Here is a 16,155-nt window from a genome sequence, read left to right as displayed (position 1 = left end):
TACCACAAGTGGCTTCAAAAAGTAGATCCCTTTTGAACAAACCAGCATATCCTCATCAACCACAATAAGCATCATCTAAACGCACGAGTGAGCCCACAGTAGCTTAAACTGTAAGGTTTTGGGATGTTGTGATTTTTGAAAAGATGTAAATACAGTAAATCACCACTAGAGGGCAGCAGTGTTACTTTCAATGGAGCCTCTCTGTATCACACTTCTGGTGGGAGCAGTGGGGAGGCAAATCAAGCGCACAAAATATAAATATTCAGGTGAAGAACAAGTAATTTTCTATCATATTAGCTGGGTTTAAAAGTGATATGTGTATGTCTGTATGAAACTGTGGCACATGGACTACCACCAATTGGAGGATCTGTGGTTCAATCCCCATCCCCTGTAGTCAACATTTTGATGTTTCAGTGGGCAAGATACTTCACATTAAATTGCTCCTCTATGTAAAAGTGTACGTAAGCCACTTTTGGATAAAAGTGTTAGGGTTCAGATGACATGTAATATAGTTTGTATGAATGTGTGTGAGCATATTAGAGATGGTGTACACAGGTGTGTTTTCTCTAGGGAGTATGTGAGCATTTTTGTATGCTTTTTGGAGACGTCATTGATTTCGAGAGAGGATTGAGTTTATCTCTGTGTTAATTCACAACCGTTGCAAATTAACACAGAGAAACAGGAGTCTCGATCCTCTGCCAGTCCCCTCCTTCCTTTTCCCATCAACTCCCTCTCCCTGACTACTGATAGGGCAGACATGGAGTCAACAGAGGAGAGAAACAGCAAGAGGAGGAGTAAAGGGGGGAGGGAGGGAAAGAGTTGGGATACAGGGGAAGGGCTAAAGTAGAAACAAAGAAGCGCTGCAGGTGTGTGGACTTGTGAATATCAAGTGGACAGGTCGAGCTCAGCAGCTGTAGTTGTATTTCCTCCAGATTAAGTCTAGTGCTGGTTTTCAGTTGAGTTTATATACAGTGTAAGTGCTGACCGAGGCATGGCCCTTCTTACCAACGGAGCGCAGAATCTGGGCTCCTATTACTGCCTGATCCGACGCAGGTTCAAGAGGAGGCGCAAGAAACGCTCCGAGCGCAAAGGTAAACCTCACTTCAGACATCTATTCACAGAGAGTGATGCTGAGCTGACTTTGTGTGCACTTTGTGATGTTTCGTAGCTGGAAAGTGAAGACAGAAGCGCACTTGCTGCTTTTAAATCATTTGTTTGACTTGTGTGTGAAGTTGGAGGTTGTTAGCATTATCAGCACACACACACACCGCTCGGAAATCTGCTCCTAATACTGTCACTTTGAGGATGCCTTATATTGTAAAAGCTTTTCATTCTTTACATTTCTTTCTGGTCAGTGAACCTGTATAACATTTATAGATGGACTCTAATGATTTATTTTCTTTGTTGTGGTGGTTTGCATGTAGATCACTTCATTGACTGCAGGTTGGAGACGTTTTGATTTGCATCAAAAGTGTGTCTTATTTATATATAAATAATGATATATTAGTATTAATTTGGTTTATTTCATAATTTTTTAGTTTGAATGACAATATTCTCGTAAATAATTGAAGAGAAACATAGATATAGATTAAGCCTTTTTTGCTGTTATTTAAACCTGATCTAGTAATATGTTTACAATCACTTCTGAATAAATAATTGCCTTGTTGATGCGAGACTGCAAATATGGAGAGATGAAAAGGGATGGGGATTGCTACTCTAACCGTGAACATTTATTACATATATTTTATCATATTTAATGTATTATTCATATTATTTATTCATACTATCTCAAACAGCTATTTGGGCAATTTTTTTTTGCCTGTAGACCAAAAATAGACACCCTATAAAACATGGAAGCTTGACTAGTGAATAAAACATGTGTTGAAAGGTTTGAATCAGGAGGGAAGACCGATAATGTTGATTCTTATATGTTGTATGTCGGGGACTACGGATGGAAATTAGCACAAAGCTCAAATCCGGCATATTTACACTTGAAGCATTATTTGTCTAAAGTGTTCATTAATGTGCTTTGTCCCTATTCCCTCCTGATAAACGATTAAACGAAATGAAAATAACAAATGGTTCTCTTATTTCAATAATGGGACGATCCTCTAAATAATATTTCAGCAACTCGTTTAATTTCTATTGTCAGTGGTTCCCAAAAAAACAAATACTGACATTGAATCCCTGTTTTGATTTAATACGCTTTTCTTTTGTTTCTTTTTTCGGGGATCAGAATATTGCTCTTTTGAGCAAATGCAACCTCTCTGAGTGGGACAGGTCCGTCTCTGTGTAAATGCACTCGGGTGCCGGAGCCCCTCAGAGGCTCTAAGCTTCTCCCTCCTGAGTGTGCTGCTCTGCTCTGGGGATCAGCCTTCCAGCCTAGGTAGTAATTACTTAGGTGGCCACAACATGTCTCAGCCACTTGCTTTGAAACCCGCCACCCTACAATCCCCCCCCCATATCGCCACCATTCATCCACTTAAACCCACCACTGCTGATACAGTATTTCCACCCGCCAACCCCCGCCTCACACTAAAGACACTGACAACGTCCATCAGCATTACACCGGTCCGATTCCCGCCTTTTCGCTCTCCCCTTATCACCATGGGAATGAAAATGGCACTTTTTCGCCCGTTCTTGGAGAAGCGTTGACTCAGCATGTTGCTCAGCTTTAATGCCCGCACGCCGGAAGCCTCCTGATAAGTTGCTTATAGTACTTTAGCTTTAGAGCCCATTGGGTTAGCGGCTAGCTGCGAGGACGAAGTCACACACTTACTTAAGACAATCGCCGGGAGAATGATGTGACACCCACTCGAGGAAAGTCTCTCTCCGCTTAGTTTCTTTGTCGGGAGGTCACAGTCAGCGCAGCACCGCTGGACCTGGCAGTCCATTCAGCGCAGATTAGTGTCTTCCACAAGGACACTCCAACATGTCGATACAGGGGTCGAGCAGGGCCAGCTGTTTGAGGTTGAGCTGTCACACACTGATCCACCCCGCAGAGCACAGTTCCTGATGTGTGTGTGCTTCTAAATGACTAGTTTGGTTGACCTACAGAGCTCAATTTATAAATAATACTATCAGCTCATTTTGGATGTGTGCAAGAGTCTACTGTTAAATAACATATTTTAACACAAAGAAGACTATTGCATCTGAAGTGTGTCATACATACATTTAATCTAATTTACAGTAATAACATGAATATTTTTAAGTATGAAGTACTTGAATGATACATCCTGTATTCGTCCAACACTGGGGAAATTGACATTATTACGGCAAAAGGGACAGTGCAGATATAAGGGTTAATAAGTATGCATCTATTGTAAAAAATACGTTTAAACTAAATAAGTACTTATGTAGAAGAAACACGCAGAGAGGACTTCCGTCATTCTTTACCCAGTTGAGGAACATTGGCCCATCAGCACAGGGGTTTCCAATTGTTTTAATAATGATAGACAACGAGGTTTTAGAAGCTCTGTTGGGAATGATATGATGATCCGTGGTAGGTCAGTGGGTCAAATTGATATTTTCAAAAAATTGGGCCAATGGCGTCACTTACATAAGGCTGATTGCACACTTGTCTCAGTGAACCAATGAGAAGTGCTATTTGTCCCGCCCTAGCAGCTGCAACAAAGCCACATCTTATATCCTGACCTTTATATATACAGTCTATGATCCTGACACCGATGACTAATTATCACAAAAGCCTATCTTTTGCTCAGTTTCAAATGTTCATATTCAACACAATGTTTTTCATACATCCCCAAAAGGTTGGCTGTCAATTCTAGCATCTTATCTAGTTTTAAAGGACATAGAGTTTGGCAGCATGTTATATTACCAAATTGTAGAAAAAGTATTAAGTAAGTATTAGTAGCAATACAACAGTTTGGAACATAATGTTGTAAGTAATTTCAATGCGATACAATTGTAGAAACAAGTTGAAATAACTGTTGCGTAACTCGAGTTAGCAGATTCAGTTACAGGACCCTGTTGTTTTTGTCCATCATGGCTTATCGGGACTCTAGAAAAGAACAGAACCATCCCTCATGTTATCTGTAACACCTGTGCCTTTCTTACTATGAACAGTCAAATGTGTGCTGTTAATAAAGTCTATTCATGTCTCATTGCATCTTACTGCAGTGTGCTGTCTTATTACCATTGGATTCCTTTTGTTGGCTTTTTTTTGCCTTCCCCTAATGTTTGTTATATTGTCTTTAGATCAATCATCTACCTTTTTGTAGTCATTTTATGAACCTACAACTATTTAAACCCAATGTGTTATTATTGTTTGAGTGTGACCTGCAACTAAAATGTTTGGCTGTTCGTGCAGTGACAGATGGCGTAGCCATGTAGAGTGATCATAATGTACCTCTGCTCTATAAGTGCATCACTATAGAGTGCAGAGTGACTTTCAAAATGCTGAACTTAAGCATATCTTCCGAGTGATAAGTTCTTCAATGCGTCTCTCGTAAAAGTGCCAAGCCATGACACCCGTAGACGATGCTCGCCAATGGGCCGTATATGAAATATGGAAAATGGGAAACAGAGGTCTTTTCTGCCGTGCCAGCAAAATCTCCAAAATGAGCTTTGTAACTTGAAGAGGGTGGGGGGGGGGGTGGGGGGGTGACTGAACTCGCTGAGGTGGAAGAGACTTCCTAGAAAACCTCATTATTTTCATCCTTTTTATACATCTTGGTGCTTACATACATCTTCTTTTCCACATTTCCTTCCTTTACATCCTCATTAAATTGTTCTCTACTTCTGCTATTGACCTAAACTAATTGTATATGATCATTACCAGCTGTTAAAATCTCTGACGTAATATTTAACACAGTTTCTTAATTGATTTGACTGTTTTCCTTCGACTTTAGAATAGTCAAAGCTCTGGCATGTAGACACACAAATTAACATCCTCTGAGAAAAAGCCCAGACAGACCGATTGACATTTGACAACAGTTGCAACGAAAAACAAATGGAGAACACATCCATTTACCTCACAGCGACAACAAAACTGTTGATTATGAGCACAGCCTTGTTTAGTGGCACAACATTTCCAGGCACAGCGGCACTCCGTCACGATAAGGGATGAGTTGTGTCTGCCTGTCTCGATGTAATTAGCCTTGATTAGCATGCTGCTAATGACCGTAAGAGACAGAGGGGGCGGGGGTAAGCGTTGGAGCGTGAATGCACAAACCGCCGAGGTGTGTTTAGGTGGCGGGGAGAGACGTTTTACGGCCCTGGAGAAGTATGCTGGGGGATTTATGTCGGCTCCCTCCATCACCGCCGCGGAGATAAACCCCATGTGTGTACATTCAAATGGATATTGAAATGTTTTCTCGCTTATTCCACTGCTTGCGTGAAGAGCTATTTCTTTCGAGTAATAGAACAGACATATAGTGATGAATATTTGATTCTCCCAACCAAATATGTTATATAGAAAACCCCTCACCAGCAATACGGAGGAAAGATTAATCTCAATCGTAAAAAATAGCTCGATTACACTTTTTGTGATAGCCCCTACTGTTCTTCTGCCTCCCCACCCTTTGACATTCATCCTCTTATACTGTATGAACACTTTGTCCCTCCCTCTGTCAGCTGTCAGCACCTCTTTCATCTGGCAGGAGTTGCCCACCCCCATTCTCCCTGTGCCGTCCATCACCGGTACCTCTGCCTGACAATAGCGGAGGCACAAGGTGTGAAATTCAACTCCTAGATGACAGTGTTTCAGGCTCAAGCCCACACACATCTACATGGATGCATCCATGTCCTGGCACAGCATTTATTTTTAGAGTTCCACCCGGCCCCTGTAAATACACACAAGCACTTTGGAGGATACGCACACTCCGGTGCGCATAACCCGGCCTTGAATGTGACAAACGGTGTCAGCTGTGAGCACCCTGGGAATCCAGGCGAGGAGAGCAGGAGGACTGAGGAGAGGATTGTGTGGGGGAGTTAGATGGACAGAGAATGGCAAAGGGAAAATAAATGACAAAAAAATGTTAAAAGTCCAAAAGCAAACATCTGCATTGAAAAAAATATTTCTAGATGAAATAATTGCGATTGAGGAAAGTGCCCTGCGTTTTCCCTACTAAGCTTTGGGACGCACTTCGCTCAAAATAGACAGAAGTACAGAAGTATGACGATTAAGACACAGCAACAGATTCAAATATGTGGTACCATGCATGAAATTTGAAAGAAAAAAACAATAAGGATGACAGTAACATCTAATGTCAGGATTATCGGAGCTAGATAATTATGATTTTGGTAACAATCCGGATAATCATTAAATATTTAAAAAACTCTTAGAATATCATTCAACTAAACTGGAATCACATGACCTTACATGTCATTAAAATATGAATATAAATATGTTATTGCATCATAGTGAAAATCAAACAACCTTAAATAATCAAATAATAAATCTTAACCCTTCTCCAACTTTAATTATATAATTATGGAAAGCATTTCAAGTCATTCTTAAGCTCATTATCTAGTATAACAATGATGGACATTCACCACCATCAACTGGCTAAAGGGCTGCACAAATATCACCAACAGGATATTTGATTTGATCAATACTGAATCATGATTGTACTATTTGTATTTCACAATATTGTGAGTGTTTTGCCATTATTGGCAATCAAATACAATATATCGGATCTTCATGGTTGATTGCAAGTCGTTTTGGACAAAGGCGTCGGCTAAATAAAGTGTAACATAATAAATGTAATATTGCCCCATCCCTAGACAGTTCTGTTTACAATGCTGTTTAAAAAAATTAACAAACTATAAAGAGTTTTAATGGCACCTAAATATGTAGTTTACTATGTTAATGTCCTATTTTTAGCTTCTAAATTAGCATAGTTCTTTCTAAAATGGACAATATGTACTGCACTACTGTATGTCTATTTCTGCTAGTTCTCTTTATGTACAGTATATGTAGATCTTCGTGAGCTCATGCAGGTTTTTAGGAGTTCCCTACCTGTGTGCCCTGCTTGGTGCTTGGACATTGAGCACAGCAGTGCCACACACACACAGCCACACACTTCCAAACACACTCAAACCTACACTTCTTTCCCTACAGGCGCTCTATGCCTGTGTTGTGTCATAAATCAAAGCTGTCAAACTGATTTTACAGCTTCTAGTGAAAAAAAGGAGAGGCAGCCACCCAACAACCTTGAAAAGATGGAAGAAAGCAAAAAGTAGAGGAGTTGTATTATTATTAAACCGCATGCCTGGACCTGAAGAATCTATAAAGAATGAAGCAACAGTTTTTATTTTCTTGGTGGGGTGAGCATGGTGCGTAACAGCACTGACCAGCCAATCAGTACATTCCTTGGGTAACAATAAGTGCATTTATAGGATGTTTGATGTTTTTTTGTTGCCGTTCCTTCTATTGGCACATGGCGTTTTGACCTGACCATCGTTTTGTAAGGTCACTGCAATGATTGTTTTTAGGCTAAAAACAAAACAGTCTGGAACCAAGGAAATATAGAAAATGGGAATATAGCAACGAATATGTTTTTGTCAAATGAGTGAAAAAGAAATGTTGGCTTTGTACAGATGCAGTGTAGCTTTGTTGTTGTCAGATATAGTACAAGATTAAGCAGAGTATGCAAGACAATTGAGCCAGATCAAGTGCAATTTCATTCATGTCCTTCTGTGTTTTAGGAACAAATTGGTGTAGATGTTAGTCTTCCTATATGTTTATTGGCTTTAGCAGGGCTCTGATTGCAAATGTAATGCTAAATCAGACAAAATACTTTCCTTCAGTTGTCGAGAAAGGGCATGTTTCCTCACAACATGTCATGATTCTAGTAAACAACTTTTTGTTTCTTTCTTTTAACGATTAAGCTCATTTTAATCCTACTTATAAACAAATTGGTGCGATTCGTATTGAATAATACAAACATTTGTAAATTGTGATATAATTAAATCTTAGATGCAAAATCCGAGTGACAGGAATGGTAAATCTGTGATGGTGTATCATGGAGTTTGTGGCTATATTGTCATTAATTAAATTAAAAAGGTAATTAGCCTTGTAGAAATAATTAATTTTGGACTTGTTTGTTCGATCTAATATGCCCATGTTTTTACTGACTGATCGAAAAACATAAATATCATACAGATGTCTAGATTTGCCTTATCAATGACTTAAAAACAGTGTTGACCATTCGTTTCTGACAAGGGTGAAAGTTGTACTTTCCATTTATGGTTAGGGCAATGTAGTTTCAACTGTTTAGGCCCATTGTCGTTCCGTCAGTTATACCACAGAGATTGACAGAGGGGGAAACATGTGACTATAACTAAAGATGTCTCATTATACTTTACAATCGTTCCCGTTTTTTTATCAAGTGCCTATTGACTCCAATGCATTCCTCATTGGGCTAAAGTCACAGATTGGATGTCAGTGTCCGAATGGCTGCCTCTTAATATTCAGAGTGGAGAAAGCATGTACGTCCAGCGGTAGTGCTCAGAAGGCAAATCGCTTCTGGCAGCCTAATTCACTGGTCATTAGAAGGGCCAAATTGAATAATGGACTCCCGAGGTAAAGTTGATGAGACAGATAGGGCCATGTTGGGTGGCCGGTACTTCTTGGCCCCCGTTACTTTGGCCCATCAGTTTCAATCAAGTAGCACGACAGGCACTCCCAATCGCCGCCAAGACCCCTTCTCCATTAGGCCACCGAGCACCCACACGTGTACCCCATTACGGAGCATTACATGGTCAGGTCCTAGAGACGTCAACTGAGGAAGTAATGGATAGGAAGAGTGAAATGAGGACGGTTCTTCGCAGAAAACCTCTGATCCCATTTCTATTAAGATTCTTCCTCTCTCTGTCCCACACTTTCTTCAGGTAATCACTGGACTGCCAGAGCTTTATTGGGAAAAGTAATGGGATTTTGGGATGGCGACAGTAGCACTCACTTAACTTACCGCATATAAAGACAGTTAACAATGATCCGAGTATTCCACATTGTATCCCTTTCTTTCCTATTTTCCAATCTCCCACTTCTAAACTCTTAGATCTCATATTACTCCTTATGTGTATACCTATAGATCAAATAGATAGTCATTAACATCTGGAAATGGCGTCCGATGTGAACATACAGGATAATCTAATGCATACTTTGAAATATTTGAAGAAATAGTCAATCCTTTTTTCTTCTTAGATTGTCTGTTCTTTGTTTTTTTTATTTAAGCCACAGAACAGTCATAACAAAAAATACATTGAAAGCAAAAAATCATTTTGGTTCCGTGTCATTACACAATCATATGGGGAAACATATTTTTGAAGGAGTCTGCAATTCCTTAAATTGTATTAAATAACAAATAGGGTTCCTGCTTACAGTAGCGAAAATGATCTAATACCACATTCTGGTCGGATAAGTAGGCCTGATATGGTTTGAAATGTTATTTTTGTTTTCTAAAATAAGGGGAGAAACAGACAGGATGGAACGTATTGGAGTGGTATTGCAGTGCGGTGGGCCTATCAGTCTGTGTTAGTGCTGCGGAGAGGGCTGTCTCTTAGGCCGCCTCCTGCACCGGCCATTTCCCATGGCCATTTGTCTCTGTCCACTTCCTTCCCCTTTCCTTGCCCCCTCTTTTTCTCCTTTCATCTCCTCCTCCACCTCATCTTCGATTCCTCATCTCGGACTCTCTGTCTTGTTCGATCTGTTTCTCCTCTCTTTACTCTGGCTCTCCGTTTTTTTGGCACCCATTCCTTCTGGCAAACACGTTGTTTTTAATCTGGCAAGTGAAATTAGTCGTTTACCTAATTAAACGTAATACATTTAGTTTTTTAAAGGAAACATTTTAACTCATGTGTTTGTCTGTTTGTTTCCCACCTTAATTTGATGAATACTCGACTGTGATTGGTTTTACAAAACATTTTTGTTCTGACTTGCTGCAACTATTTTCATTCATCATATAACTATTCAGATAGCTGTAGTTCTTTTTGTCTATAGTTCTGTTTTGTATCAATAGTGAGCAGTGTTGGGACTAACGCGTTACAAACTAACACGTTACTGTAACGCCACTACCTCTTGCGGTAACTAATAGCGTTACTAGTTACCTATTCCCATTCAGTAACGCCGTTATAGTTACTGTGATTTAAATGGGTGCGTTACTGCGTTACGTTATGTGATCCAACTGAACCGAATCTCCCTGCGGATGTAACAGGCGAATACAGCGATGTCCTCTCACAGTACAATGGAAAAGTGAAAGTGACCAGAGAGGAGTGATGATTGATTAACGCGGGGTAACATTTCAGGGTAAGCCAATCATAGACAGAGTTGGGCGGGTCTTGCTTTATGGGGAAAATACACAAACACTTGCTAACACACACACATACACGGCAACGCCCACCACCAGCACACACACACACACTATGGCAGATGCAAGTATCAGCGAGAGCAGCAGCGCATTTACAACTTGGAGATATAACCACTATTTTCAATTTGTGGCGATAAAGGACGCAAACAATATTACGGTCAAATGTAAACGTGTGCAGGACAGAAAGCATTGTCCACATCGAATAACAGCAATGCCAATCTCCTGCAGCACCTAACTAATGTAGCTACATGTGGGGAGTTGTCTTTTCTCTTATGGTGCCACAGAACAACACACAAACTTGTATTTCTATTGTTATTATTTTTAAAGTAAAGTAACTTGTTACTATTATAATTTAGTAACTAATAAAGTAACTAGTTACTTTTTTGAGAGCAGTAACTATAACTATTACTAGTTACTTTTTAAAAGTAACTTGCCCAACACTGATAGTGAGTAACAGATCCATCAAGTTGACGGTTAGCGTTAGTGCTTCCTTGCTGCACTTAGTGCCTATTACAAGGTAAACCCAGAAATGTGTTATTCATGAGGCTTATAGATGTTAATGAGGTTACTCTAAATTAACTATCTACAGTCTTAACAGCTGCGTCAATCTTATCTGAAATTGGTGCCCTTTGTTGGCAATTTTCAGTCACTATATTTTGTTCTTGTTTTATTCACCTTATGCTTTGCCGGCATTGCCGTATTATGTCTTAGCAAAATGTAATTGCAATTACTGTGCATTAGGGGTGTTGAAAATAATCGTTTCTACGATGCATTGCGATGCGGACGTGGACGATTCGGTCTCGATGCAGTGACGGAAGATAATCGGTTATAGAGTAGTAACGTTGCTTCCTGATTTTCCGGCCGCGGCTTTACTATAACGTTTTTTCTGTCACTTTAATATCAAATCGGTCGGTGACGCAGAGATCAGGGAACATACGTGACAGCGGCACAGCAACACCGAACACGGAGCAGTCTGCTTTATCCACCAACACAAGAACACCAGTCCAGAACCCACAGCAGAAGGACCCGCTCTGAATCACTCCGTGTTGCTGCGGCTCAGAGACACAGACAGGGATTTATGTTTTTCAAAAATAATCGCGTTACAATCATGTCAGGTTTTTGGTGGATTTAATTAAGTCTTGGATTGCAGAGTATGAATGTCCTCTAGCAATTTTCAGATGATATATACGTGTGTAAAGTTTGTGAAGGCAGGAGGAAAAAAGCTTCCGCGATCACCGTCTCCTCTCCTCTCCGTTCCTCCAAGCCCCGCCCCCTCCCTGAAAATAATGAGTGACATGCTGATAGTGACCCGATAGAAACTTTATTATTCACTTAATCACTGAGATATAATGAAGCTAATTTTATCTTTCATTCATTGGATTTATGTAACAGTAAAACAGAGAATGTAAGTGTGCACCCACATGCAGTATTTTAGTTTGTATATGCTGTTGTAAATACTCCTGTTGTCTGCTGTGTTCAGACTCACGTCCTGTGTGTGATGCCTCATTCAGGACATTCAGTGTCCTTTCTTAACAGAAGGCCGTGGCTAGAAGCTGCAGCTAGACTGCAGAAGCATTAGCTTTTTGTTTTTGAGGATGGAACAACTTCACACACGGAGGCTAGACCTATACAATTCATTTATTCTGGTTTATAAATGAATGTCAAGACATTTATGTTATTGATTTCTGAAGCACTTTCTAAATAATAAAAAGAGAGTTCATATGTATTTACTGCATGTATGCATTGATGAAAAATAAGCCATGTGCAGTAATCTAGAAAATTGAGGATGCAACGCATTGGTATGAATCGGGATGCACCGGGATGCACCGGGATATCGAACCGAATCGAATCGTTGACAGGATAATCGTAATCGAATCGAATCGTGAGACCAGTGAAGATGCACAGCCCTACTGTGCATAGTGTTGTCTGCTTTATCAACCTTTACTTGTCATAGAGATTGTTTTTAAGCTTTTTAATGAACTGTTTATTTACTTATTGAAGACATAACTGTTTCAACCGTAAGTGGGAAAAGGGCCTTTACCTTTGCTCTTACCTTTGCTGTGTTCTGATCAAAAGTTGTGTTCAATGGCATTAAAACGCATAAAAACGCTGCTGAAGGTTAATCCAATGTGTCTGTGTCCCTTTGAAATGATTACTGATAATCCATCATTCCATTTTTGTCAAAAACAGAGATTTCATATAGTGTGTGTGAGAGCTACAACCCAGCTTCTGGTTTTGGGCATGCTGCGCTCTTTCACCAATGGTAATGTTTAGATGGATTTGTAGGAACCTCCCCTCGATTATATCGGCTCTAACGGTTCAAAAGAGGTGTCAATCATCAAAATCGACCGAGGCGGGCCAGGGATATGGCAAATCCACCCAAATGATCCCAGAAGTGTTCTTTTTCTTTCGAAACCTCTCAAAAAAGGTCAAATTTGGATGGAAACTATCATATACATTTTTTTACCATGTTCAATCTGAATTTACTTTAAAATAACAACATCTATATTGATTCTGACTGTTCTACATCCAACTCACAGGTTTATCATTGCTTTGAGAACAAAGATTATGAATGTACCCCTTATAGAAGTGAAGATATAGTCATTTGTTCTGGGAATGTCATGTTCGAGCCTGAGAACTGAAAAACAGGCTTGGGGCTTAACAGGTTAAACCATTTTAAAAAATGGTGATTGGTCATTTGTTTGTCTGACTAATGGGCAACAGATTCAGAAGTCTTAAACCATGTTATTGTTAACTGCCAAATAATCCTTATAACATTAAAACAAGGCTAGAGAAGGCCAAACCATTATTACAAAATCTGAAATCGAATACAACTTTTTTCCCATTTTTTTCATTACCTTTTATATCAAACACCTGGGGCCAGATCTCCGGTGTAAAAAGTTACACAGGAACTCTCCAGTCAATACATAAAAGAAATCAAACGTTAGACTCTGCTCAGTAAATCAATATCTTCACACCACCAAGGAATACAGAGTAAGTCCTCTTCTGATAAATAAACCATTGTTGCTAGAAAGTCTTCCTGAAGGGCAGAAATGTGACCGCAATATCAGAACCAAGGATGGAAATATCAGGGTTCAGGCGTGAAAAAACATTGCAAAACAATTTATACCATTGTTGGCACACACCTTGAATACCATACCAAATAAATAGGTGACTAGTTTCTACATATTTTCCTACAAAGGTATTATGTCAGATAACTACACAGTTATCTAATCTTTCTGATATTTACTTTACCATGTGTCAAATTCCACACCAGTTGGAGTTGTACAGCTTAGAACAGACCTTATAAAGCCATTACAACAAGATATTTAGTTCTGGTTTCCTTGGAGAGAGAATTTGTGATTCCTTACCTAATTGTCCGTGTCAAAGGATGTCTGTCATACTGCGTTTCTCATTTTAAATAGAGTGGAATAAAGTTGATGATGAATGCATTACACATGAGGGGTCCTGTACATGTATATGCGTGTGGTTGGTGAGTTAGGGAGCAGTTAAAAGGAGTTCTGATTTTTTAAAGTGTTGTTGTATAAGGTACTTATTCAAAGTTGGTGTATTTCCTACAATCGATGGCAGTCAGCACACAAACAGTTTGGAGAAACTGACTTCTGAATACCAGAACGGAAGGTAAGAGACGTACAGCAGCAAAACATATGTTAGCCACCCTACGCAACAGCAACAAGGACAAATACCAAGACAAAATACAAAGAAACAGACATTTATCATACCATCACAATCACTGAAGACAACATGCTCAAGACATTCTAAAGTATATTTGACCTGGGATTTACCTATGCATTTAATTTCAGGACTGACTGGTGCACAAAAGGGTGCTTCAGTCTTACCTTATTGAGACATGTACAGCAGCAAACTTATGTTAGCCACCTAAAGAATTTACGTTGGAAGTAATAGTCAACAACTGATGTTCAGATTTGTCAAATTTAGTTTTTTCCTAAGGACATAACAGGTGGCACCCAAATAATTAACACATTTCGATATAACACCATCAGTTGTAAAGTGAAGTGGTGAAAATATTCCAAACATTGCATACACTTTTAAGGTGGCTGAAATATATTTTTCAGCAGTACATTGCTTAGTTTCCTTGCAGGTACTTTTGTCTATGCCCCAAATTACATTACATTTCATTTCATTTCAAACCTTTATGTATACAGATAAATCCCATTGAGATCATTGATCTCTTTTTCAAGGGAGACCAAATGGATTACATTGCATTTAGCTGACACTTTTATGGAAAGCGACTTCCAATAAATGCATTGGACCAACAAGATACACACATGAAGAAAACAGAATCATATAAGTACATCAGGTTTCATAGAGCTAAGATATTTCAAGTGCTACTCAACTGGCTTTAGATAAGCCAGTCCTTTATTAGTATATAAGTAATTTGTTAGCAATTATTTGTTAGTAATTCTATCGCTCGACGTGGAGTCGAAAGAGATGAGTTTTCAGTCTGCGCCCAAATGGGCATGAGGTAGGGTTAGGGTCACTGTAATACATAGACAAGGCATACATTCTTCATACAACCCAAAAGAAAATACTATTTTAAGTGTCGGATGTAAAGTCAAAATATGTAAGATAAGATTTATTGATCCTAAATTGTGGGGAAAAAATGTGTTGTGAGCTTTGTTGTCACTCTACTGATACTTGCTGCCATCATCATACAGTAGCAATTTTTTATTTGTGTCTGGTTATCTCTGTACTACTTCACGTGTGTATGTGTCCATGTAAAAGTGTTATTCACAACGATAAGTGTGTGTGTGCCTCTGATGTCACACGTCTGTGAGCTCCGCGCCCAGAGGCTGAGCAGTCAGTCGTTTGTTCTAGCCTTGATGGACGCAGGAAGCGAGGGGCAGCCATTTAGCTGCAGCCTACTCTCTTCCCTCAAACCCCCCCGGCCTTGCTGGTGCTGGGGGAATCATAGCCACTCACTACTATGATTTATGACCACACCTGAAGCCAAGCTAAGAAGTTTGGATGTGTATGTGTGTGAAAAAGGAAAGTAAAAAACACTCTACTGTATGTGAGATGGAGAATAATCGTAAAAAAGTGTGTGGGTTTAAAGAATCAAAAGATTGAAAATGAATCGGGGAGCGTTCAGCCTCAAGCAGAATGATCACATTTAATTTCCAGCTTTTTATGCACACAGGGAGAAGCATACAGTATGTTGCAAACAAAAGTGCTGGTGTGTGTTTCTCACGTGCACCAACAGCATTATTTCTCACCTGGCCTTTAAGACTTGGCCTCTCACTCTCCGTCCTCTCACTCTTCCACGAACCTTGACCTTGCCAGCCTTCTGAAATGCAATCTCCCATAAAAACCCATCAAATAAAAAATTCATATTGATACTCTCTGCCTCTGCTTTCTCCACCTTTTTCCCTTCTCTCACCATCAGCGGTCCATGATGATAAATGACCCACTGTCAGATATTAAAGTCTGGAACACAATAAAAGACCCGTTCTCTCTCCACCCTCTCCACCTTGCAGTTCTCTTTTTTCCATGTTGGGCTAATGTTTTGGGCAATGTTACATTTGCATGCAGGTGCTAGCAGAGCTTCTCATCAATATAGAGATACATAACGTGCAACAATTAATAAGATATTACACTTAACATCCTTCATATTGAAAATCTAAACTGTGATTCTAAGTAAGTAGATTTGAAACCATTTGTATTCTGTTAATCAAGAAAATTATTTTCTGAGCAAAACATTCTCCAATTCCTTCCAAAATGTGAAGATATGCTATTTTCTATTTCATATATGATATTAAATTATATTAATATTTTATGT

General features: G+C 39.5%; 1 protein-coding gene across 4 annotated transcripts in view; it reads left to right on the top strand.

Annotated features, from left to right (window-relative positions):
- Positions 1 to 16,155, top strand: part of adarb1b (adenosine deaminase RNA specific B1b) — a 199,391-nt gene that overhangs the window by 134,159 nt on the left and 49,077 nt on the right. For 2 of the 4 annotated variants that reach the window (XM_034109647.2, XM_034109645.2), the window contains exon 1: positions 869 to 1,091. The exons of the other annotated variants lie outside the window; for them this stretch is intronic. In XM_034109647.2, the coding sequence (XP_033965538.1) occupies positions 992 to 1,091 (100 nt within the window). In that variant the 5' untranslated portion in view covers positions 869 to 991. Of the gene's footprint in view, positions 1 to 868; positions 1,092 to 16,155 lie in introns of those variants that run through there. 4 annotated transcript variants of the gene reach the window in all.

The sequence above is a fragment of the Pseudochaenichthys georgianus genome, chromosome 21 (assembly GCF_902827115.2).
Source record: "Pseudochaenichthys georgianus chromosome 21, fPseGeo1.2, whole genome shotgun sequence".
NCBI lineage: Eukaryota > Metazoa > Chordata > Actinopteri > Perciformes > Channichthyidae > Pseudochaenichthys > Pseudochaenichthys georgianus.
Note: the sequence above shows the minus strand (reverse complement) of the source record. Positions and strands in the feature narration are given on the sequence as shown.